The sequence below is a fragment of the Anas acuta genome, chromosome 4 (genome assembly GCF_963932015.1).
Source record: "Anas acuta chromosome 4, bAnaAcu1.1, whole genome shotgun sequence".
Lineage (NCBI taxonomy): Eukaryota > Metazoa > Chordata > Aves > Anseriformes > Anatidae > Anas > Anas acuta.
In genome coordinates this window covers 17,477,846-17,504,801 of record NC_088982.1, presented here as the reverse complement: position 1 = coordinate 17,504,801, position 26,956 = coordinate 17,477,846, and the positions used below count along the sequence as shown (strand labels likewise).

The window sequence follows — 26,956 nt, the reverse complement described above, 5'->3', positions numbered from 1 at the left end:
TTCATTACTTCATTGTGCCTCTTTTCTGCCTTGTTCAAATATGTTATTTTTAAAGAAGCAGGATACAGATCATCAATGGAATGTAGAGCACTTTACCTCAAGTCTGTCAAGGCTTGGTGACCTCTGTAAAAAGTGGTACAATGTCACTACCATTTTAAATCAAAAATGAGCTTTACCCAAACCACTAAAATTTGCAGTCCTAAAATAAATATAATGCTGTTGACTTTGACAGTGGATTTGGAAGTGAACTTCATCAGAATGATCTAGGTCACAGCTGACTCACTTGGGGGTAGTTAAACAGAATTGAAAAGTGTGTGCTGTTTTCATTTCACTGTTTTGTGAAAGTTCTCTGAGCTCTTGGTGAGATGGCTTTCATAAGAACTAAATTCATATAAAGCATTAAAAAAATGCAATGATAGCCTAGAGCACTACAAGTTAATTATTTCCTCTCAGAATAATTGAATAATATTGTGAACACTATGAAGACACGCTCCAGAAATTATTCATTAAAAGTATCTGTTTCTGGTCTTATCTAACTTTCCTAATGAGTGTAAAAACACTCTTCTCTGTAAAGTACAGTGCTGCTGTTAAGGGATGTTATAAGCAGCTGTTGCCTCCATCAGCTCGGGGAGCAGGGATTCTTCCTGATGTCCACTGGAGCCCAGCCTAGCCCTGCTCTAGCCACCAATGCAACCTGTCACCCACGCTGTTCTCCCCAGCTGGTTTTGGGGACACACACTGTTCTCAATCTCATGGCTGGGGCTGAGACACCCACCCAAGGCAGTTGTTGGCAGAGTTGTTGGCACATCTCCAATAGCTGACACCACTGGCCAAGGATGCCTACACCCCTGGTCTGACTGCATTTGCTGGACGCAAATCACATGGTGGTCCCCCAGTAGCTGGCACCTCATCCTTGCAGCACTCATGCACATGAGAAAGTGAGATTGCACAGAGAGACAGTTAAGAAAGTTAAGAAGAATAAGACAGGACAGAGACTGCAGTGATCAAGCACAGATAAGTGTGCTGATCAACAATGGTTTACACACAGCAGGTCTGTTTTATACCTCTTTCTGTCTATTCTTCCTTCTGTTCCTCTTCCAATCCCTTCTCCTAAAAACTCCTTTATGAATTTTGCATAGTCCCACAGGAATACCCCAAGTATCCCAAATCTTCATGTTCTGATTGTTTCCCCTTACTTGTCAGTTACAAAATCCGTGTTGACTCTCTCCAAATCTATCCTTGGAGTTTCTTGATGGCCCTTCAATGAGTAGCTGCAGAATTTTAGTCTTTGGTCAACCTTCACAAAACAGTTTTGTGTCTCTACATATTCTTATTTATCTCTTTTCCCTTAATGTATTATCCCCTTTTGCATTGAAAAGGTCCTTGATCAGATAACCCTCATGAAGCAGACAATCCCACCTTATACATACTATTACAATCACGTCGTGGATTAGCTTGCCAGATCACATTACATACAATTATAATCTTCTGAAGTTATGGCCCAGAATAATGTCTCAAGACTATTAGCTATAGAGTCACTTTAATTGAAATTATCAATCTCTGTGAAAAGCATACAACTGTCAAGGAAATTTTGATTTATATTTCCATAATCATTTCATGTTGTGTTCACCTAAGATCACTTGTATACTGTAATCCATAGGGAAAAATCATTGGGTTAAATTGTCTTCCATACAGTAACTTTTGCTTCCTTTTTACAGTGTCTCTAGTAAACAATAAGCAGAACTCTTAAATCATAAAGTAGGTCAGTAGCACTTGTTCGACCAATTTTCAGGGGCTCTCAAGAAATGAATACTCCTTGGAAAACATAAGCATATCTGCATTGAGCATTGAACATGTTCACATACACCATACACACTGTTAAGATAAGATAGATATATGGCGGGAGTAAATATCTGAAAGCTTTCTCACAAGTTTTCATATCTCCCTGTTTAGTTTTTCATTCTAATTCTTAACTCCTCTTTAACTTCTTTTTTTAATTTTTCTGTCTCTTTATTTTCTGAACCCTTCTTTTTTCATTGTAGCTCACTTAATATCATGCTTTTTATTCCTTTCCATCATCTGTCACTCACTTTGATAGATTCATCCTTTTTTCTACAGATGTTCTTTCTAGTCTTTTCCCAACAGTATTTCCCTCTCTTTGCTTTCTTATTCTTGAATATCACTCTTTTTTTGTAGTCCTTCATTTGTAACCAATCCTTAATTTTGATTGAAGCATTGGTTGGTTTTTCTCTATCACAAAACTCATTGAATCTTCACTAATCCAGATAAACTTATTTTGTTATTACTGTTTAATCACATTTACTCATTCAAACTCTTTAGAAAGTTTTCTTTACAAGTTCTTGCTGTCATGCTTGCCATGCATCCCATAAGAAAAGGAGTGCTTGGAAGTGCTTATCAGTGCTACCTATCACTGATACCAGGCCTGAGGTTCCTCACTGACCAGAGAGACTGCCATTGAGATATCCAGAGAGCCTAGTGGTAGCGCTTACTTTACTCCTACTGTAATGTCCACCTTGCTTAGACTATGATAAAATATATATACATATATATTTATTCTTATAAGACTCGTAAAAAGACTTAAAATCTCCAAAGTGAACAAAATGCAGATTTCAGCACTACTGGGAGCTTAGCTGTACTGCTGAAGCATGGGATGTGGCCAGTTTTTGCAAATACTGCTGAGTAAAAAGTGGAGAAAGTCTTAAACAGTGGAAGCTTATCAGCTGGCTTTGCCAAATAAAGTGGAGAAACTTTGTGAAATATAGAAAGTAAAGAGAAGTAAAAATCCACAAATGAAAGAATGTGAACAAAGAATTAGTTTTACAGGTGACTTTTCTCTTTCAGTGACACTGAGGAAGGATTTTGTTGTGATAATTGTTCCTAGTTTTTGAACTTCCTGTTAAATAGGATGATTATCAATCCCAAAAGCTCTTTTAAGTACTCTGATGCGTGTGCCTTCTAGGTTGAAATTTATCACTCAGAAATCATTATAGAAAGTCAGCAATGAGTCAGGAGGCAAGGCAGGAGGGAACTGCTTTGAACAGAGGGAATTTGTTGTGGGCAAGAAAGGGCATGCAAGACTTTGAAGGAAGGGCAGCCACAGCAGTCACAGTCCACCTTGAGCACAGACCCTGTCTGTGGGTGCAAGACCGACAGAAGTCCCTTCTGCTGAGTAGAAATCTCTACCAACAAAAAGTGGCTACCTGCACTTGTTTTCATGCTGATGAAGTATTTGAAATGAAAACAATTGCATTTAGAAAAAGATATATTTTACCTCTGAAAACTCCTGAAAAGATCCCTTGGCTTGATATTCTTTCCTGGGGTAGTCTGACCTGTCTGTAACAGCAGGGTAGTATGCAGTATGTACTGCCTTTCTAAAGGAAAGATCATATGTATGAAGAAAATAAACATGGAAAGACTTAAGATAGGTCTAGTCTAGGCATAGATATATTGTGATTACAAATATATGGCAATTTATAAATCAGTCATAACTTATAATTCATCATTTTTATACCCTAGCACATCTTTTTTCCTTATTTTTTACACTCTTTTCTAACTACACCAATTTTTTTATTTCAAGAGTAAACATTTCTCTGCTGCTTTGTGTATATATTTTTGTAACCAGCAGTGTCATATCTACATCAGCCTGTTAATGTTGTGATATTGGAGTGATGACATCACACACGAAACAATGATTTCGATGCTTTTGGCCAAGTATGATTTTTAAAGGTAGTGATTAATAAAGCAATTGTATTGGTTATGTGTATGCATGGTACTATCTGTATTATACTTTTCCTCATATAGTAGAACAGTTCTCTGGTTTACATCTCTGTAAATCAGAGTTTTGAAAAATAGCTTCATTATCTCTTGCAACTACAGATATAAATCATGCTAAATAGCAGTCACACTTAAAATATGTGTAGAATACCTAAAATCTATGTATATGCAGCACGTACATCAATACAGCAGTGCCTAAATATGACAGCATGTAAGCCATGCTCTAGTCACAGAAGTTTATATGAAGTCTGAGCACCTCTTGGAACCACAAAAATAAATAAATAAATAAATAAATAAATAAATAAATAAATAAATAAATAAATAAATAAATAAATAATCCAGGTGGTGTGATATGGAGATGAGTTTTAGGACACTCCCACAGTGAATTCTAGGGAAAAATGTGTCTTGGGGTTTAACTTTCATTACAGAGGAACAAATTATTAAACCAAAGAGCAAGGAGCCCTAGTTAACTAACCTGAATAGAAGTGTCACAGAGCACAGAGAAGTTTGTGGCTGACTGGGCTAGGGATAACGGCTATGAAATCTCTAATCAACACATTATTAAACAAATGAAATCAAGAAAAAATTTGGAAAATTCAGTTTCTGAATATCTCTTCACAGGCTAAGAATTACTATTATTCTGTTAAGTATTAGTTAAAATGAAATAACATCAGCCTGTCATTATCAGTTCATTGGTGTTTAATGGCTCTCCACATCCTCATGAATATCCATTTTGAAGACTAATGATAAGATACGAATTTCTTACTACATAAACAGTAGATTTTAGTCTAGCTTAGAGTCTTAGTCATCACAGTTTTTCCACAGCCTATTTTAAGCTGAGCAAACTGATACAAAATTTACTGAAATTATTACAGTATGTCATCTTAATTAGCATTTTCTAGCGTCTCAGCATGTATTATACACCAACTCAGTACACATCCAGAGCCGACATACTTTCTCTGTGGCATGAGTCCTTTATTCATGAAAAATCACAGTAAGAGTTGTAGTACTGATTGGGAGGTCATGAAAGTGGACTGCAGTAGTTGCAGATTCGACTCGCTGTATTCACTGGAAGCAAAAAGCTATCACAGTGCTCCATTGTACCATGAGAAGATACACCACTTAGCCTCTGCTCTGTTCTTAATGTTAAGGTTTTAAAAGAGCTGCTAAAAACGAGTATAGAAGTTATATTGTTCTCCTTTGTTACTTCTCAGATATTACTTTCTCCCACGTTGTTTTATTTTTGACCTCGCTCATACCCCTGCAAAGCCCATATTCTTTCCATTAAGTTCTGCGATCTCTTGAGTGAGCATGAAAGTAGTAAAAAAATTTGCTTAATTAAGGCTCTGAGCTTCAAAACTTTTGGACATAACACATCCCTTTAGGTTTTGCAAAATGCTGAATACATCTTCAGTAATTACATAGGTTGTGGAGCTTTGTAATTAAGTAAGTAATACAAGGACAATAAAACTTTGCAAACCTGAACTCAAAAAGACAGAAGTAAACATTTCTAGACTATGTATATGCTTGGAGAATTCCCAAAGAAGAAAACAATCTTTAAGATAAACAAAGTGCCTTCTGGAGAGCAGCTCTGCAGAGAGGGACCTGGCAGTCCTGGTGGACAGGAGGCTGACCGTGGGTCAGCAATGTGCCCTGGTGGCCAGGAATGCCAATGGTATCCTAGGGTGCATTTGGAAGAGTGCTGCCAGCAGCTCAAGGGAGGTGATCCTTCCATCTATTCAGCCCTGGTGAGGCCACTCCTGGAGTATTGTGTCCAGTTCTGGGCTCCCCAGTACAAGAGGGACATGGAGATCCTGGAGCAAGTCCAGAGGAGGGCTACGAAGATGATTAGAGGACTGGAGCAACTGTCATATGAGGACAGGCTGAGAGAGCTGGGCCTGCTTAGCCTGGAAAAGAGAAGAGTGAGAGAAGACCTCATGAATAAATGTCTGAGGGGAGGGTGTCAAGAGGATGGAGCAACTCTCTTTTCAGTTGTGCCTAGGGGCAGGATGAGAGGCAACAGGCACAAACTGAAGCACAGGAGGTTCTGACTCAATATGAGGGGCACTTCACTGTGAGGGTGACAGAGCACTGGAACATGTTGCCCAGAGAGGTTATGGAATCTCCTTCCTTGGAGATATTCGAAACCTGCCTGGATGCCTTTCTGCACAGTGTGCTCTAGGTGATCCTGCTTGTTAGACTGTGTGATCTTCAGAGGTCCCTTCCAACCTTGACCATTCTGTGATTGTGATTCTCTGTATTCAAATCTGTACATTACAGACATAGTGTGATACTCCAGACACTGCCAGCTGAGATCAGGAAAAAAAAAAAAAAAGAAAAAAAAAAGTGAAATTTAAGATACCCATCAGATCACAGAGTCTTTTATTTTATACTTTTACCTGCAGCATGATTCTCAGTTGAACTGACAGTTCACTGCTACAAATAATAAGTGTATTTATTCTTATTTTTTTGTAATAAATAGCTTTTACGTTTCCAGAGAAATTCATGAATTCATGTAGGTTCATTTGACCTTGTTCTAAGACCGGATTTTTCTTTCATTTGCCAGAGCTGGAGTTTTCTTGGAGGCAGAATATGTGTACTAACAATAGTGTGCTTGCAGTGCAGAAGGCCGGCTGCATCCTGGGCTGCATCAACAGAGGTTGGAATTAGATGATCTTTAACATCCCTTCCAACCCGAGCCAGTCTTATGATTCTATGAATTTGTTGATTTCTTAGGGCTTTGTTTGAGTCTTTCCTGGTTTTTTTTTTGTTTTTTTTTTTTGTTTTGTTTTTTTTCTCTCTCTCTTTTTTTTTTTCTTTCTTTTAATTTAATTTTCTCTAATATTTTACTTGTATACAAACTGACAAATATTTTTATTTCATTTACAACTTTCGGTATTTTTAAAGCCTTCTCACTCCTTCCTTCTGTTCCCAAATAAAGTACACACTTTTTCAAGACTGCCTGCAAGCTGAACTTGGTGTTAAGTGTGGGAGGTTCCTGCTTGGTCTAGTTTGGTAACAGAGAGGAAACTATTCCATGTAATGACATGAATACCAGTATTCAGCACAAGTGCAGCAACTGGAATAACCCGGTTTAATCCTGGTGACTGCACCACTAGCACAGGAACTCAGTCTTGTCTTCCGCTTCTTGCACCATCCGATTTGCATTCCATTCTAGCTGTTGTAGCAAGAGTCATTGCAGAACAGTGCTTATGTTTGACCACTTGCAGTTCAGATGAAAAGTACAGGAGTTGCCTAGTGTTCAAACTAAGCTTTACTTTTCCCAGGAACACAAATCATTTAGTCAGCTGTTCTGCAGATGTTAAGTCTGTCATTTACAGCAAATATCCAGCCAGAAGACGTTTGCTTGGATTAACCATTCTGTATGAAATGGTTAGTTAGATGTCACAGACATTTACTCTGACAATTTCCTTTGTAGTAAATAAGAGTAATACTGTTTACCTACTTTATGGCACATGAACATTAACTATTCAGCCATGAATATTTGAAGATGAAAACCTAAATAATACTTGTAACTATATATATGCAGAATGACAAATATTAAAGAAAAGGAAGACTGGCTGTATATCATGGTTGATACTTATATTCAATAAATATAAGATATTATAAATATAAATATTCAGAAAAGGCAAAAGTACCAGGCTGGTTATCACAATTGCTGAATGGATGATACGGGAAAATTCAGGCTTGGAAGTAGAAGACTGACAGAAAGGACAACAAAAGATATCTTTGAAGTTTTATTTATGTGTTTTGTTAGTTGTGTGTGTTTTTTTTTGTTGTTGTTTTGTTTTGGTTTGTTTGTTTTGTTTTGTTTTTCACTTTTTGGCTAAAAATTAAGTAATTAAATAGACTTAAAAGTCTTTAAACTATTTTGACGTTAAAATTTTTGCAAAGACTCTCCTTATGTTGTTTCAAATATATAATCTGATACCATAGTTAGATGTTTTAAAGTGGCTTATAACTTAAGGGGCTTATAAGAAGTTTTTTCAGAGATGTACATGTACAAAACATCCCCTGTGCTGGAAAGATGCAAGCACAAAATGATTTTGTTGTCCTGTTCAAAAATTTTGGCTGCCTTTTGCAATTCAGGATGGCTGCTGTCTGTTTGGCCTTTTCCTATCAGGATACTGCTATAATGATAAACTCTTCAGCATGTACAGAAATTGTTCTCAAGACTATGTTAACGGTCCTGATAATGTATTTTTTAGGTTTCCTCTACGCTCAGAACAGTACCAAACGCAGCATTAAAGAGCGACTTATGAAGCTCTTGCCCTGCTCGGCTGCCAAAACGACATCTCCTGTTACTCAAAGCAAGTTTTATTTTTCATTTGATTTTTTTTTTTTTTAGGTTTGCATGCATCAAAATTTATACTTTCATTAGCTGCTCATTTGAAAGTCATCTGCTGAAGTAACTGTATGCTCTATTGAGGTTTAAAAAGGATTGATGAACAGATTTGTGGGCTGGTAATAGATTTGTCTGTGCGGAGTATGCTGGCATACTAGTGCCAGGGTCTGCTGTGCACAAACTGCTGGGTTGGGACACGCTCGACAACCTAGCTGAAAAGTGGTTTACTGAAGTTAAAAGCCTGATCTCAATGCATTTACAAAGTGGTAGCTTTTTGTGTATGTGTGCGTATATTTATGTATGTACAGTCCGGTACATAGGATAATAACGGCATTACTGATCTGGAAGGAAGGGCTTGGTTCTGCAAGTTGACTGTGTAACATCAAACTGTAAAGGGAGTGACACCTAAAGTATATGTCTGGGGAATAGAAAAAAAAAAGATCAAAAATAAAGTATGTCAATGTACTTAAAGGACAAGCACACTGACATTTCCTTTACTGTCCTGATCCTATGCTGTAAGAAAATAAGATCCTTCCTGGGTGGCTAACAGACAGATAAAAGGGAAGAGACAGACAGACAGACAGACAGATCCATCTGTCCATCCATCCATCCATAGACAGAGATAAATTAGCAATAGACAGAGATAAATTACAGCAATAATACTAACGTCTTCCTATATCATTTGGCCTCTGTAACTGATACTATAATATCCCTTTTTACCCAATTCAGTAAAGATTAATTTGTCTTAATTCTATGCACTAATTTGAGCACCTACAAATAGAAGCTGAATGGTCCTTATGCTTCCCATATCCTATTCTTGATAAAGCATATCAATCAATCTAAAGCAAGAAAAGCCTCCAAGAGCAGTTCCCTCTCTCCAGTGATCATGGGACAACCTGAGGCCACTAGGTTATAAACATGGGCCCTTTATTAAGTGCTAAGACTTCAGTGATGTGGATATAGGATTTCTTTCTGCTATTCCATTTCACTGCTTTTTTTTTTCACATGCTCTTCCTTCTTCTATGGAAGAGCATGTGAAAAGCAGTGAAATGGAATAGCAGAGTGAATAGACTGTGGTGTTTTCTTTCCTTTCTAACTATTTGAGATCTCAAAGATGAAAAACACTAAAGATTTGTATGCACAGTAACATTTTCATGGTTGCTTCAGCTGATGTGTTTTACTGGGAACTCAGGTAGCTTAAAAAGGGCAGTCACTGTAGTGACAGCTGATACTAATTCATTAAGTAGAAGCTGCTTTCACCTACATGACATGACATAGTCCTAGACTAAAAAGTAATGGATGGTTTGATCCCTTTGCTTGAAGGTATTCGAAGAACAACACATCTTTATTCATTGCACATCTCTATGCAACATTTTAGTCTGCACAGGTAACATGAAAATATTTAGAATCAGTCTTAATAGCCTTAACCATGCAAAATATGCATAATCAAGCTGTGAGTGTTTTGTAAGCCAGAAAAGAAGTCAAAGTAAAACTTGCATCAAATGTTTCATGTTTGAGAACCATATAGTAGAAAGATAAGATGCAGTCAGCATTTTCCTCAGTGCTCTTGTAAATAATGAAATGCTGTTTTAAATTAGACTATTATATTACACGAAAATATTATATTAAATTGTAGATGAACATTGTTATTGTCCCATTTTGACATAATGTGCTATTTTATTTCTGCTCATTTGGAAGAAACAAAATTCGAATGTACTAGGAATGAAGTCAGCACTACCTACAATGACAACCTCACAATACAAATTCTTTATAAATTTTAAAGGGAATATTTTTAAAACAAGTATTTTGTTGAAAGAATGCAAACCCTGAATTTACAATTCTGTGCTTACTTTCTATGAATATATGCAGAGAAATATGATTTGAATAATAATGAAAAACTTATTTCAGGATTCCCATTCAACAAAACATCTCAAAGAGTACTATTCCTTATTTGTGTGTTTTACTTTGGTAAACCTGAAATTAAATCTATACTTCCTTAGCTAAATATTTAAATGTATATGCTAGAGAAAGGACCATTCTCAAGAATGGCTTTGAATGGTTTTGAAGTGCATGTGCATGTAATTATTATATAAGTAGCGGACATATCATTTGGGGTTTGTGTAGGGAAATGCATGTAGACAAATTTTACAGACATGAACTGAACCCTAAGATTGGACTTGCTTCTCCAGCAGTCATTATTTGAAGAGTATGTCTGGGTTTTGCATTGATTTTACCATTTTGTAATTTAATGAATGATGAAAGGTTCAAAGCATAGTTCCTGTGGCAAATACATTAAAAACTGTCTCTACTGGAAGAAAGACATTCATTAATGACATAAATAAGAATGTGTATTTAATATACAAAGAATTGAATATGAACTTGCTTCTCTTTCTCAATTGGCATATATGGATAAATATGCCTTTTATGGATGGATGGATAAATAAATAAATAAATAAGCCCTTAACTTTCTTAGGCTGAAGTAACTAGGGAACTGAAATAACTATTTTATTATTATTATTAATGCCATATAAATTATGAAAGTCCTATGTAGAAACGCATATATTTTCACATACTTTCAGTGTGTATACATAACTATAAATATTTTTTATAAATTATTTTTTATAACTAGCCTAAAATATGAATAAATAAATAAATAAAGTGCAATTGACTCATGAATGCTATAGTATTTTAATCATCATAGTTGGCATGTTATAGGGAAATTCACAGTGATATTATGTTTAGATTATTTCTGTCTACAAGGTGTCTACAGAAGTAGGGCATGATTAGACTGTTGAATATTTTCATTAACAGAAAACTAACATTAGCACCTTACTGCAGTCTTCTACATTTTTATCAAATCATTAAAACAAAGTATAAACATTCATCATTAAGGATATACCAGACTGTGCTCAGCCTGTTTCTGTGGCCTATGTATCTAGCCTTACAGTTATTACATCTACTGATCTAGCTTCATGAAGAACTTATAGATGTCTGTCTAGGTAGTCAGATGATTCACAAATTGTGAACCATCTCGTTTCCAGTTAAGTCACTTTCTTTCTAAACAGTAGCCCATTTAAATTTCATATGTCTTTTGTCATATAAAAAATAAGTGAATTTGAACAATATTTATTCTTGGGTTGACTCTTGTCAGTTTAGCACAGGCACCTAGTGTTGACTGATAGCTGACAAAAAATCTCATCTGCATATCTAAAGCAGGACATTGTTACAGGGACTTTATAGTGAATATAAAAGATAGTTCCCTTTAAAACATGATGGAAAAGTTTAAAAACCTTACAAAATAAACCTTGATGTTCTCTGCCAGAATTAAAATGTAGCTCAAGAACTTTGCTAGACAATCCCCATACTGGGATGACAGCTTGTTAACCCTGGACCTACTTTATTAAAATTTTATCTATAAGGGTAGTGTTTTCAAAACTCACCCTTTGCACGGCAGCATGACAGAAACTTTCTTTTTAAAGGTGAAATCTGAAATTTTCTTATAATCTTGATCAAGACTATCATCAAGCATCATAAATTCAATGTAAAGTGAGAGTTGTTTGTTGTTGTTGTTTTTTATTATTGTTGTTGTTGATAACATTTACTGTGGAATTATTCATAAAGATGGTGGTGGTTTCTGAGTCCTCTGAGACAACCTACAAATAAAAACAAAAGAGAACTATGATATAGCTTGCTCATAGGCGAATGCATAATGGACATTTTCAGATAAAATTATGGGTTACACTGATTTGGAAAATACTTTCTGTCAGATTAAATGAAAGATACCATGTTTCATTTCTCCTACAGATATTCTTCTCTGTAATGCTTACACTGATAATTAATGACTTGGGAAAAGCTAAAGTACAGAGTCAGACAAAACTATCGTGTCTCTCAGAAGAGTTATGAAATGCAGAGGGTTCTGTGAATTTGCAGTCTGGTTCAGTGAATGAATGAATTTAACATTATATTACGGCATTTGCAAACATGTCATTTAAACAGATTAGCACTGTACTTCTTATTCTAATAAATCTTTCTGCATTGAGTATAAGCTGAAAAGTGTTAACAGAGACAGCTTTAATGAATAAAATAAATGTACTCAAGGCACACTGTCAGGAGAAAATGATGTTCAAAGAATCAAGTTTGAGAAGCCATGAAGTATTAATAAGGCTCATTTTTCTATCTTACACCATGCCTTTCATCTTGCACTTGTAATTGCAACTATTAAATGATTCTTGCTAATTTGGTAAAGGCAGAAGCTATAGTTATCACTCATTTGTTGGTCATCTTGTCTGAAATATTTCACAGTTGATGAGCTTGAGGTGGACATCTAGTCTTGGGATTTAGGGTAGGAAGCCAATCACTGGAAGGCTCTCAGGCAGCGGGACATGCTTTTTTTAGTGTCTGTTTTCTTCCTTACCATACCTGGAATAATTCTTTAATCCTTACATTTCTGAGATGACTGCCAACAGCAAAGTCTCTTTGACAGGAAAAAAAAGACATGGTCCTACAATATCATTAATAATAATAATAATAATAATAATCCAAATAGTTTATATATTATGATTACAAGTTTTAAGTAACTTACTCTAATGGAAGGTGTCCCTGTTCATGGCAGGGTTATTGGAACTAGATCTTTAAAGGTCCCTTCAAACCATTCCATGATTCTCTGATTCTATTCCGAGGTTGCTCATTTTTTTGGTTTTGTTTGAACTATATCTCCAGATTTCTCCCAAGCAGATGAAAGTTATTATTACTGCATTGAAGCAGAACAAAAATACGTGAAGATATAATCATAACACTGTTTTAATGGTATATTTTCTTTGTAATCTTATGAAAATTGAACACAATAAAAGTTTAAGAATGCAGCATTCCACACTGATTAAATAAAATATATATTTTCATTGTTGTAGAATTGAAAAATTATACATACTTGGTTTTGCTCAAGTTAATTTCTGTAGTTGGTATGACTCTTCAAACAGAAGGCAAAAGTGATTTGATCAAATTTGTCTGAAGTTTTGCATAACGTATGCTTAATACGTGCATAATGCTCAAATATTTGGTCAAGTGTATGCCTGGTACCCCCATATTAAAATAAATAAATAAATAAATAAAAATCTCTACTGTAAATTCCTGTATGACCTTAACTTTCCAATGACTAACTTTAACAATTGATCTCTACTTGGAAAAAATGTGTTGCTTTCTCTCATCCTTATAGGGCCACATTTATTTAAGCCTTAAAGATGTATATTTTCATTCATATTCACTTGATGATGAGGTCACTAAAATCCTCAAGTTCCCTGATAAGGCTGCTCCCCATGAATAATCATGTTTGTCCAAAAGGGTTTGTTATATGGTACTCAAAGCAAGGTCTACTGCTGAATGTGCAATATCCTTCTCACACACTTTAGAAAGTACAACTTTACGGTAAAAGGAGAACACTTGGAATCCCAGTCTAATACAGTGAATTCACTTCCAGTAATAAAACAAGGAAAAATTGTCAGTATTGCTGTGACACTATTTTATAAGATTGTTTTCTTTGCTCAGAGTTGTAGAAACAGCAAATTCATACTGAATGTGTCATGCATGTCCTTGCAGAATGTCCACTTTCCAGTTTATTATTATTTATACATATGTTGTGATAATATCCAGACCAACGGATTATCACCACTGTTCCATATTCTGTGCAGCCACTGAAGCAGATAGATACTTTTTCCCCATGAGTTCAAAATTAACATATCTTAAAGGCTGTAAAAAATACATTCTTTAAATTAATGTCATTTAAGGATTTTTCTTTTCCTACAATGGATAGTCATTTCTACATTCTCTATTTCTTGTTGAGTCTTCCTTCTCTGTCTCTTGTATTCTGCAGACACTGTAGAAGATGAAATGGAAATGGCCACAGTACGACATAGACCTGAAGCTCTTGAGCTGCTGGAAGCACAGAGTAAATTCACAAAGAAGGAACTTCAGATCTTATATAGAGGTTTCAAGAATGTAAGCACTTCATTTTTCAATTTACATGATAGGCCAATGCAGTATCAGCAGTTTTAGAACAACTGGCAACAGAGATTGTGGGATTCAGTATTTAAACGCTGCATGCCTGATCAAGTGTGGAAACAATCAATCTGCAACAATTGGGCTGTTTAATGGCTGAAAGATACAGACAGAAATCATCCAGAAGATAATATTATAAGTTAGTAAAGTAGGACTATACAAGGACAGATTGTGTTGGGGCTGTTTGGCAAAAGCTGAAATAATGGGAGAGAAAATTAGTCATGAAACGTTTGGTCATTTAGAGGAAAGATTTTGATTTTTTTTGTACAGGATAGTTATCACAGGATGCAATTGGCTAAAACTACACTAGAGGAATTTTTTGTTAGGTGGACAGCAGTGGATGACTTGTTTTTTTTCCTAGCTCTACCAGTCTATGAATTTGTCAGATCCCTTTATCGGGAGTCATTATTGGTGATTTATTGCTGATATATGTGTCTTATCAACATTCCCTATATTTTCAACTGGGTAGGATCCCCACTTAGGGCTCTAGTCCATGGATACAATCTGCCTCCTTTGCCAATGTGTATTTGCTGTCCTGTGCCTCTGGGCTTGGTGCTAGCATGTGAGGTTCCCATAGCTAGAACTGCAAAGAAATATGGCATAAAAAGATTTATTAATAACTAAGTTTTATTAATTTCTATACTAAACATGACTCTTTACCAAAAGTGAGACATGCCCTGATGTCATATATATATAGTGATGAACACTGTACACAAGAAAAACTGCTTTATCAAAAAGAAAAAAAAGAAAAAAATATTCTGTTTTATTCTATTTTTCATCTGATTAACACTTTTATAAAATATTACATGCAATTAACATTACATAGAAAATATTTAATATTAAAAATTTTGAATAACAACAATTTTCCAAATCATCAGATTGTAATATTAGCCTATGAAGTCAGTTTTGAGTACTGCAACTGCGCAGTTACTAAGTCTCCTGCTGAGCTAGTAGGTAAATTGCATGATAATTGCCTTTATCACCTTTGGATTTAGTTTTTGTTTTGCCCTTGCATAAGGGCCTTCATCTTGCCCTTGGAACTTACTACTTAAATGAATTTGTGTAAAAAAGTATTATAAGGCTAAAGTACAGTGATACAGTGAAGCTTAACTATGGAATCAGAGAAAAGATTTTTAATAGCTTGTAGAAGAAGAAGTGTAAATTGTACAGAATTACAGATGATCTATTCTTAGATATCATGTATTTTGTAGTGAAAGCAAGCTGTGCAAAGGGATATTTTAAAACAACATTTTTATTGAAATCTCACAACGCAAGTAAAATATATAGTCACTTAATGTGTCCTGGCTATACATCATCCCCATTTTCAGAAGGTATATAATGTTGGCATGTTAGTGATTAACAGTGATTGCTCTTAAAAGCTTTTCATTTCCTCAGGGTACCAGAGAACATTCCCCTGTTAATGACAGCATTCTCAAGGTATTTCAAATCATGAGTTAATGTCCCTAATTATCTAAGGCAAAAAGGTAAAAGTATAGTGGATAAAATACACCTTCTGTCTGTTTCTCTGGAATCATTATTTTTGAGTGCCTCAGAAATAAAGGACCTTGATGTTTCTCTGCATAAAATGAGGGATGGAAAAAGAGAATATGTTATAAGGAAGTATTTTAATTGATTGCTGTTATACAGTTATATATTCCAGAAAGAATGCCAGCTCTTCATATACTTCTGTGTTCTAGGATGTATTGCTTACATAAAAAGGTTTTGATAGTAATATATTTTATACAAGTGTTTCATTTTTTTATCAGCACATGGTAATTCAAGACATGCAAATATAAATATCTGACTATTTAGAGCTAATGAACACAAAATTCAGATTTTTTGTTTAATGCAATTGCAAATTTATCAATTATTTTCAAAAATGTTGTAAAACATGTCCAGGGTTGGTGACTGTTATAAATCAGTTTAAAGCAGAAGTCTTACTTAACCCAAGCTTTAAACTTCAGAAATGAAGGGTTACAAATCTTTCAGATGAGTTGGGGTTTATTTTGTTTCTCATATTTGTCTGTTTTTACTGCAAAATTTGCAGTTTTCTATTTTTGCAGTTCCCTAATCTCTTCAGAGAGTGGTTAGGTCTTGTCTCCTCAGCTCTGTGAACAGCTTGTCTATGTAGGTTCATTTTCTTGCCACCTATCTAGGTTTTTCCAAAAACAGTTTGGCTAGTTTTGGTAGATACTGATATAGGATGGAATTACAGTGCCTCTCATGGCTGTGCTTAAATGCTCTCCCCCCACAAAGATCATTGCCTCTGTCTGTCATAGGCTACCTCTCTTCTCACTCTCCTTCTTTTAATATCCAGCTGAATGCTATCCTGCCAATATTTTCACCCCATGTGCTTTATCTTTGTTCTTCATGCATTGATATATGCTGAGGGTCATCCACCCGGAAAATAGCTTGGCAGACCTGGAGATGTTGGTGGAAAGGTTGAGAAAGATGATTTTCTCCCTATATTCAACACTGGTGAGACCACACCTGGATTGCTCTTTCCAGTTCAGGGCTGTTTCTCAGTTCAGCATGAGACAGAAACATACTGGAGAAAGTCCAGCGGAGGCCCACAAAGATGATGACAGGACTGGAGAATCTATCATGTGAGGAAAAGCTGAGAGATTTGGGACTGTTCTGAGAAGAGAAGGCTTGGAGAGGATTTAACAGTGTCTATAAGCACCTGAAGGGAAGTTGCAAAGAAGATAGAGACGGGCTCTTTTCACTGGTGCCCAGTGCTAGGATGAGAGGCAGTGATCAGAAACTGGAACGTAAGGGGCTGTGTCTGAACGTTGGGAAGCGCTTCTCTACTGTGTGGGTAACTGAGCACTGGCACAGGTTGCCCAGAGTTGTTTGAAGAGTCTCCATCATTGGAGATCTTCAAAAGCTGCTTGGACATGGACCAGGGCCATCTTCTCTGGGTGGCCCTGCTTGAGCGGGGGGTGGGGGGGGTGGGGGGGTGGGGAGGGGTGTTTAACCAGATGACCTCCAGAGGGGTCCCTGTCAACCTCAGCCACTCTGTGCTTTTTGATAATCTGCTTAACCATTCTTCTAGGGTAGAAAATCCATTGAAAGTTTTAATGAAACATACAGGCATACATATTTAACATGATACTGTCAAAATGTGCAAATCCGACCTCTCCACTTTATGGTTTTCATTTGATGTTTGCCTGCCTTACCATCTCTTCAACAATATAACTATATAAAACAAAACAAAACAAAAAAGATATGAATGTAAGTTTAAATTAAGGCATGGATTTAAATAGTTGTAGCTCTACTGGTATTATGCTCTAAATAAATTAGACTAAATTTATATCCCATAGAACAGTAGAATCAGCATTTCATGGACAGTGGCTCAAGAGAGCTGTCATGCAGAGCTGGGGTCCTAAAGGCAGCATAGATAACATCACCTAGCATAGTTATTATATGTACTTTGATTAATTCAACAGAATTTTGCACTGGGTAATCCAATGCACACATTTTTTCTGGTCCATAGTTGTATACCTCTAATAAATTATAAAATAATTATTGCTATTTCATCACTTAATACATGTATGTGGAATCATTGTGTAAGAGTAAAGATAGTTCTACTATTTCAGTTAAAGTAGTTACTACTTGTTATTTTACCAGTAAACATTACTATTTTCAGGCACTGATTTCCTCTCTATGAATTCTCAGATTACCTACCTCTTTACAGAACGAAAAGACAGCAACAATCTCCTTAGAGAGAGCCTAAAAACCACAAGACTTTAAATACCTAAGCTGTAATACTACCAGGAGATAGAGTATCTCAAATATTAATGATCAAAATGAAAATAAAAAATTAAGATACAGAAAGGATGAGACTCCCTAATACATACTATAGTGAGAGTAGATATAATTTCATAACGGACATTTCCTCCTGAAGAACTTTAATATCTCTATATTATAATGTTTAGTGCTGTAGATGTGTCAGCAAGTAAAGAATAAGAAAATTCACATCCCTTTCTGTGTATTTTCCACAGACTTTCTAGTATGCACATTTTTCCTCTGTCTTTATGCAAGCATGGCAGGAGGAAACAGGTCCCACTCATGATAAAATAAAACAACTGATGAAATACAGGAAAAGCAGCTCTACCTCTGCCTCAGTATACTGTTTTCAACAGTGACAAATAAAGGAAAGTGGAAGGATAAAGGAAGTTTAGAGTTATAAATCCCCTAAAATACTGTTCTGTCACCTGGCATTCTGCTACTAAAATATTTCCTATGATGAAGGTTATAGCTGCATCTTTTTATTTTACATTCTTTTTAACCAAAATTAGGTCTATACCCTAATTACGTCTTCTCTGAAAAATAATACACACATATTTCAAGCCTTTTGCTTTTATTTTAATAAGATATCTATAGCATTTCTGCTATGAAAACCATTGCTTTTAGATATTAATTATTTCACACATCTCAATCACATGTATTACTAAGTTTCTTCTATACTATCCTCAAAAATGATCTTAACGGAAGTCCTAAGCCCTCCCCAAGCTCAAAAGGTTGTCCTTCACACTCTGGTTTTACAATGTTCTTGCACTTTTGTTGATGAATTGTTTCTCAGCTGCCATCACAGTTGGACCTCTCCATTTTGTATTTGGCTTCCTGTCATCCCGTTTCATGTAAATTGAAATTGTGATTGCTGCAGTCATTAACCTTTCAAACCAGTGTCTCTGTGGCAGACCTAGTACAAGTGGTACTTCACAACAAATTGCACAGACTATCAAGAATGCACTCAACATGTGGTCCTTCTTTCTCTTTTGTCCATTGATAGGTCTCTCACAGTTTTAAAAATGTCCCTGAGCTATGGCACATTTCCATTTTAAAAATACTTAGGAAATGCTTTTGTTGCACAAAAGATGCTCCTGTTCTAAACCTAAATGTTAATGATCTTTTAATTTTAGTTGATTATTCTCATCAAAAATCTATAGAACATTGCATTGGGAAACTATTAGGCTTTCCTGGATGTGAAAACATATTTTGATGAACATTTATCTTACCCATCTGTGTGTTAGAGAAAGTATAAATCGTAATTTTGAATGTATAAAAATGTCCCTGAATACTTACTGTAGCTTTAAACAGGCAGCTTTATATTTGTGACATTCATTGGGAAAACAATATTTCTAAGATACTCTTCTTTCTTATTACTGTTAGTAAATGAGGCAAACGAGAATAAGAAAATAGCTCTGATAATATTACACTCAAAGATGGGTTCTTCCCATCATGCTATGCATACATGTACACTTAAATGCATAACTCAAAATATGCTAATTTATTCAAAGATTTTCAGTTTCAATTAGCATTGTAATACTGTGTATTGCATTTGTGACTCTCAGGCAGCTTAATGACAGCTCATTTTTTAGGTTGTAACACTCATTTATTGATTGTGTAGAGCATTAAAGAGTTTGTGTGATAAGGTACAACTATTCTCATTGACCTTTTCAGAAAAATTCCTTCTCTTTTGTTTGTTCATCTGCTAGCATCTTAGAAAAAATAAGTGAGAAAAAGCACTTTTTTGTTGTTTGTTTTAATGTAAAAGAGTATATTTCCGATCTATTGAGGAGGAAATAAAAGCATAAGGTTCATGTCCGCTGAGGTTAACCACCTAAGGTTAACCATCTAATGTATATGTAAATACCCAACTGTAAAAATATTTATAGGATATTTTTTATATGTTTGACTAGGTGACCTTTAGAGGCCTCTTCAAGTGAACAATTCTATCAGTTTTTTATCTGAACTGCCCACATTCATGCTGGATGAGTAATTTAATGCATAAGATTAGCTAATAGTTTGAAACTAATTTCCATTTCTGCATTCTATATGTCAACCTAATTCCCTCAAAACCCCAATGCACGTACAGTGTGAATTTTGACATTCTTAGCAGGAAAAAGTCTCCCCAGTAAATAAAATCTGTATAAATACTTACTTTGGTGCTCATGTTTGATATTACTTTTTGTATCTATGTAGTGTTCGTATTCTGGCATTAAAAATCAATTTTAACATTGTTGAGATAGCATCTTTTATCATCATATTAGTAAAACATAAAATTCAAAGTTTTGATGCTGATCTTAAATCCCAAGCTCTAGACCTCATATGATTAGTGTTCATATTATGTATTTAAAGCCCTCTAAAAGGCACAAGGCCCAGTGGTATGGTCTAGAAAGGTTAAGTTTAGCATCAGCTCCCACTACAGTCAGTTTTTTCAAAGGTAGAGCCCATGAACTGTATTTAAGAAAGCCTTCAGGCTGCCAAGGAAGTCATTTAGGTTGGCTGCTAAAAGATGTCAGATACAAATATTTATCTGAATTTATATCCTTCTCCAAAGTTTGTAAGTCAGATTAAGCACCTTCATGAGCTAAAGTAATGTGCTGAGACCAGGTGCCCAAAATAACAACGTAGTTTCATCTGCATCTCATATAACAACGTGATAATTAGAGCATCTTTCCATGTAGGAAGAGTTTAAAAAGTGAATGAAAAATTATACTTTTGTTAAAAGTAACTGAGATTTGAGAGAGAAAAATTAGTAATAACACTGAATAAAAATCATTTTAATCGAAAAATTATTCCTCTACTTTTTTTTTTTTTTTTTTTGTGTGTGTGTTAAATATTTGAGGATGAAGGTTATATAGATATATGCTGTGTATTTTGCAGTATAAGTGTTATCTTGTGCAAAAACTGAAATACCTCAATGTAGTTTTGAAGGTACTAAAGTTAACATTTTCAGACTGGCTTAATCTTTCATATATACTTGACGTTCTGAGAACACTAAATGTATTTGTCTTGCTTGTCATAACTGGAACTCACTTGGTAAGAAAAGAAGTATGACAAAAGTGTCCAATGCAGAGATGACTTTTATCTTTATAGCTATTCTGTTTGCACATAGAGCTCTGCTCTATGACTAATGGAGAAGTACACTTCTGTCTTCCACTTTTGTCTTGCAGATTCCAAGATAATCAGTGTCTTGATTAGAATTTGTTTTGTGCAAATGAAAAAAGTGTCCTGTATTTGCCAGGCACTAAAAGCTGATAGGTGTTCTACTGTAAGAGAAAAGGGGGGAGGAGGGGGCAGGAAGGGAAGAGATGTATAAAGTTTGAATACCTGGATGATGAATCAAATAGATTTGGGATGTCTCTTCTATTTTTCTTGCTTCTTTAATTAGCATTAAATTAATTAGCACCTGTTCAAAGGCACAAGGGGGAAAGGCAACATAGTCTTCTTGTCATAGAATCACAAAATACTTTGGGTTCAAAGGGACCTTAAAGGTCATCTAATTCCAACCCTGCTTCCACAGGCAGGCATACCTTCCACAAGATCAAGCTGCCTAAAGCCCCATTCAACCTGGACTTGAACACTGACACAGAAGGTTTCACAAAAGGTGTAACAGTTTAGCTTGGATCAGTTGTCTCTGAGTTATGATTTTCCCATCCCACAGAGGCAATAGGATGTCTTCATTTCATTGTGATCCCTTTCAGTTGTACACTGAATTCATGTGCTTGTACTGTAATGAATTAATGTGGATTCAAGACCAAAGCAGCCAAAGAGAGAGAGTGTGGAAAACAAAAAAAAACAAAACAAAACAAAACAAAACAAAACAAAAAAAAAAAAAAAAAAAAAAAGAGCATGAGGGATGAGGACACTAGTACAAAAGAATATTGCCCCTCACGTTGGTTCTCAAGAGGTTGTTGCCCTTGAAGATGGCTTAGAGCTTAAACAGACTTTTCAGCCTCCCTCCACTGAGTCCTAGGAAAGGAATGATTTCATCTCACCACCAGCAGCCAGGGTACTTTCAGACAGGCGTCTTGTACAGTAGAAGGTAACTGCTGCAAACTTGTGCATTGTGCTGAAACTTTTTGTAGAGGTGCTGATGCCTTCACTAACAACAGCATTGTGGACATGAAGAGAGTGTATATGCAAAGGAACACCAACAACTCCTCTTTTCAAGTAGACTCAGTGATGACATCTGGAAGGTAGGTTTGTGTCTCATGCTTTTAACAAATTTAATAGCATTGTTAAATTTGTTATATAGGAACGCCAATAAAACATAATAAAATAAAGGAAGTTCTGAATCTTACTATAAAATCAGATAGTAATAATTCAAACTGAAAATTAATATCTACCCCTGCTAGAAAACTACCTTGTCTTGCTCAGCTGGAAGAATCTAAATAGTAGAAAAGAGCATAACGAAACTCCAAGGAAGTAAACCTACAAGCTGGATAGCATATCTGCTGTCACGAAACAGTTCTGTAAATTATCTTTTGCTATCCAGGGATAGTTATTGAAGATGTGTATAATGCTCATAGCCCTTTTTATTTATTTATTTATTTATTTATCTTTACTAACATTTTTATTTACCAGTTGTGGCTTCAGATCATTTGTTTTCTCAGTTTTAGATGACTGAAGAAAGACTTAACAAAATAAATAAATAATAACTTGCCAGGGTAGAAGTTTGCAACTATGTTTTGAAAGCACTCGTATTCATACTAGTGCTTTAGAGGGAACTTTTCTATATTTCAAACAAGGTTCTGTAAAAATCTTTTAACAAACTCAGCAATAAGTAATGCCTACATTCATTGTATATTTCCTTCAAGAGTTAGGAGAAACTTGAAACCCTTCAAATATGAGTAAAAATAATTTGGAGGTAGAGAGTTTGACAGACCAAGTGTATAGATGTCAGTCATCACAGATTTACAGACCTTAATGCGTTCAGTGGATATACTCATTTCAATTAGTCTCACAGTTGCTGGCAGAGAGTGAAATCTTCTTTTTGAAAGTTAATAATGAACTCAGTCCCTACACTTCTATTCATTTCATGACTTACTGCTGTTCATGGAGATACTTCATGTTGTGTTCACTAGGGAAAAACTGTCATCTAGCACACCAAAGACTGTCTTCATAATCGTGATTGCTTACTTCTGAGTTATCTCTGAAAAATGTAGGTCCTAAGTCGGTAATAAACCATATAAAAAGAGAATGATTTTAAACACCCTATATCAATAGCAGTGCAGAATATGTGGAATGTGTGGAAAGTGCAGAATGTGTGGAATACCTCTAAAGTTCTTCTTTATTCCAAACAAGAGTCTTTTTTAATATATTTTTGTGAGATCGCATTGCTCTTTGTGCTTCACACACACACACACACCTCCTATTTGAAACTGGCAATACCCTTTCCTGTGGCTGAGTGCTCTGGTATTCTCAATGGAGCTCACCATAAGGCATAACATCGGTCATGCCAGGCTGACACTTTATGTGCAGTATATACCTTCTGCTCTGCTAGCCAGCTGCTTAACAAAAAGCAGCTACCAGCAAAGCTTTTTTCTGCCATAGAGCTTTCATGTGGATACAAAGAATATAAATGTTTATGTACTGGAATATGACTGGCAAAATATCTTTTGGCTACAGCTCACTGCAGCTATTTTTTGCTGCATCTGGACTGTGATACAAAGCTTGTTACTTGAGTTACACAAAATTATTGGATTAATGTTTCTGCATCATCACTAATATTAAAGATGTAAAATTTGGTGCAATGCACCAGTGAGAATGTTGTTATTTAAAAATGTAGCAAGGAGACATCTCTTATTCTTTTTTCTTCTACCTGCCCCCTTTTCTTCATGAATGGGGATGAGTCGTAACTGTAACATCTACAAAGTTCTAGTGAACGAATTTTTCAGCTGAGAAAACAGTGTTCAAAAGCCTCTATTCAAATTTCTTGCTACTGGCTTTCTTCTTTCCAAAGAGTTTTTTTTTTTTTTTTATATATAAAACAAGATAATTCAGTATTAAATCCTGCACCAAGTTATCTCCCTGTTATCTCCCATAAAATGCAATTCAGGGACTCTGATTGGACACAAATATTTTTAAATGAGCACGCTAAGCCTGCAAAATAAGAGAACAGGGAAAAAATACATGTTCTGGATGGTGCAGTTCAACCATTTGGGCCCTGATTACTTCAAAACTTTACAGATAATTTATTTATTTGTTTGTTTGTTTGTTTGTTGTGCTGAACTCATGGATCTGTTCTGTGTGCCAGAAATTTCCAAATAATTTTGAATCTTTATCATTTCTGTCTGTTTAAATTCCTCGTCAATTTTTACCAAACCAACAATGTCTAGTCTTTGCCAGAAAGCAATGAAACCTTCACAAGTCTTTTTTTTTTTTTTTCACAGAAGTAATTTTTTATAAGAAATTAAAAAAATATATATTTGATCTACATCTGTCCTAAAAATAGACAGCGATAAATCTTCAAATAAAACAGTAAATCACAAATGCCAAAGCATCAGGGTCAAGTTTTGTAGTGCCATGGAAGAATATCACATGTCATGGACCAACCTGCCTCTGCATTTGAGGAAAGTCTGAAATCCAGTTTCTAGCAGATCCAACATTCAGCTTGGATCAGCTGGACATTTGTGTGGATTATATTATCAGATTATGTGAATGATTCTCATGTTAACTTTCAAGAAAGGGAATTTATTCAACCCAATCAATTCCATTGTGAAATATAGTTGAAAAACTTTGGGTACAGTGAATGTAACAGAAGAAATAGAAACCAATAATGCAGAAGACAGAGTGATTCAGTAAACACAGCATGAAGCTACAAATCTAAAAACACTAGCATTTTGGCTCTCCAGCTGGCTTATTAACTGCCATGCACCTTTAAAACCCTAACTACCACACTAAAAAGCCTTCTGGGTTGCAAGAGCACATTATATTAGTACTTCACTGCCTGCATGGGCTCCACATTGACAACTGGCTAATTTAATGTCTCTGCTCTGACAGCCAAAACCTTTTAGTGTCCCTGGCTATCTGAGAGATTGCTTCTCAGCCTTTGATCAAAGCTTCCTCAAACACACCCTGGGAACAAAGTGGGGAGCAGCAGTAGGGAGGCTGTTGACTGTGGGAAACTGAACTTTCCCAGGAGCTGGAGACAGCAAAGTTCATCCTTAGAGGAGAGAAAAATGAAGGCAGAATTCCTCTGCATTAAGAGTGAAATGTGTGTTCTGTGGGCAGTATATTTGAGCAATGAACACGCTCCATGACCAAGCTCCATATCTATCAACTGGAAACAACAGTAACCTTATGTCTGAAAAACAAAACAAAACAAAACAAAACACAAAAACACACAACTGATCTAGAAAACACTCCATGTGGTATTTCTAATGGTGATTTACTTGCTCCATTTACCATTTCCAACATGCACCAGCATTACTGTGGCCTCACAAAAACCATGTGTCAAGAATAATTTTTGTAAGTGAACCTGCAGTAGCTGGATATAACACTATTTGTCTTTGGTCAGCTATTTACCAGCAGTTGTAGATATCAACAGGCATGTGATTGTGCTTGAGATCATATTTATCAGCAGCAACCAATGGACCAAAGGTGAAGAGGAAATGTACTGTCCAGGCTACTGAGCTTTGGATCAATATTCAGCTTTTGCATATTTGGATCAATACGCAACTTTGGACCTTATTGCAGCTTTTCAATACTTAAAGGGGGCTTATAAAATAGAAGGAAAGCGAATTTTTGGTCAGCCAGACAATGGGGTAATGGACAGGAGGTAATGAAGACAAGGGGTAATGATTTTAAACTTAAAGAAAGGAGATTTAGATTAGATAATAGGAGGAAATTCTTCACTCAGAAGGTTCTGAGGCACTGGCACAGGTTGCCCAGAGAAGGTGTGGATGCCCCCTCCCTGGAGGTGTTCAAAACCAGATTGGATGCAGCCCTGGGCAACCTGGTCTAGTGGTTGGCATCCTTGCCCATGGCAGGCGGGTTGGGTCCCTTCCTTTGGATCCCTTCCAACCCAAGCCATTCCATGATTCTATGAAATCCAGGTTCAATAACTAACTTCCATGGTATCCCATTGAACAATCCAGTTCACCTCACATTCTTTTTTTTTTTTTTTCCCCACCTCTTTCCAAAGTTTTTAGGACAAAAGCTCTTAGTGTTTCTCCAGATCCAGAATAATGAATCATCAGTAAAAATCACAGCAAAGTGGGTGATTCATTACTATTAATGAATTTTTAAACCAGCGATGCTTGTTACTTTCCTCCTGAACAAGACAGAAAAGAGTGGCACAGCATAAAACAGAGATATTCAAGCAAATGCAAAATTAAATTCATCTTGACACCAAAGAGTAATGAAAGATTTGATTATCTGTGTTTAACAACCCCTACAGATAATTCTGTATACTTGTAACATTTAGCTCCTGAATTTATAATTTTATTCTTCTAGAATAAAAAAAACTGCCACTTTTAAAGTCAATGGCAAATCTTCCTTGACTTTAGTGGAGTATGCCTAAGTGTGATGAAGATTTTTTTTTTTTTTTAATTTCTTCATGTGTTTTTCACTATAAGAATGTCTTCTCAGGGGACTCCAGAGCTGTAGATAGAAAAGTGGCTGTTACTCTTTTGTTGGGATGATTTGTCCTTCACTGCTTTATCTGTCTGTGATGAAAAGAACCCCAAATTCTTTCAGTCTGTCAGACACCCATAATTTAGTGGTAATTGGCTCTAAAATCTTCCATTCTAGTCCCAGGGGAAGATATGCCCATGAGGCAACACCCACATGTAGTCTAATTCTATTTTTATTTTTTGTAACCATTAGATAAACACGTTCCTGTTGCCCCTTGCTGGAAAAAGTATGATCCTTGTACTGGTTTCTTCAGAATATTTATTTCTTTCATGACAGACTACATGTCAAGATATTGCCTCAGTTCAAGTGGGAGCA

General features: G+C 35.7%; 1 protein-coding gene across 15 annotated transcripts in view; it reads left to right on the top strand.

The window, feature by feature from the left end:
* Positions 1 to 26,956, top strand: part of KCNIP4 (potassium voltage-gated channel interacting protein 4) — a 431,453-nt gene that overhangs the window by 368,657 nt on the left and 35,840 nt on the right. For 13 of the 15 annotated variants that reach the window (XM_068680017.1, XM_068680012.1, XM_068680016.1 and 10 more), the window contains one exon: positions 14,028 to 14,152. In XM_068680017.1, coding sequence (XP_068536118.1) covers positions 14,028 to 14,152 — 125 coding nt within the window. Of the gene's footprint in view, positions 1 to 8,024; positions 8,127 to 9,430; positions 9,549 to 14,027; positions 14,153 to 26,956 lie in introns of those variants that run through there. The other 2 variants (XM_068680011.1, XM_068680027.1) reach the window with 2 other exon arrangements.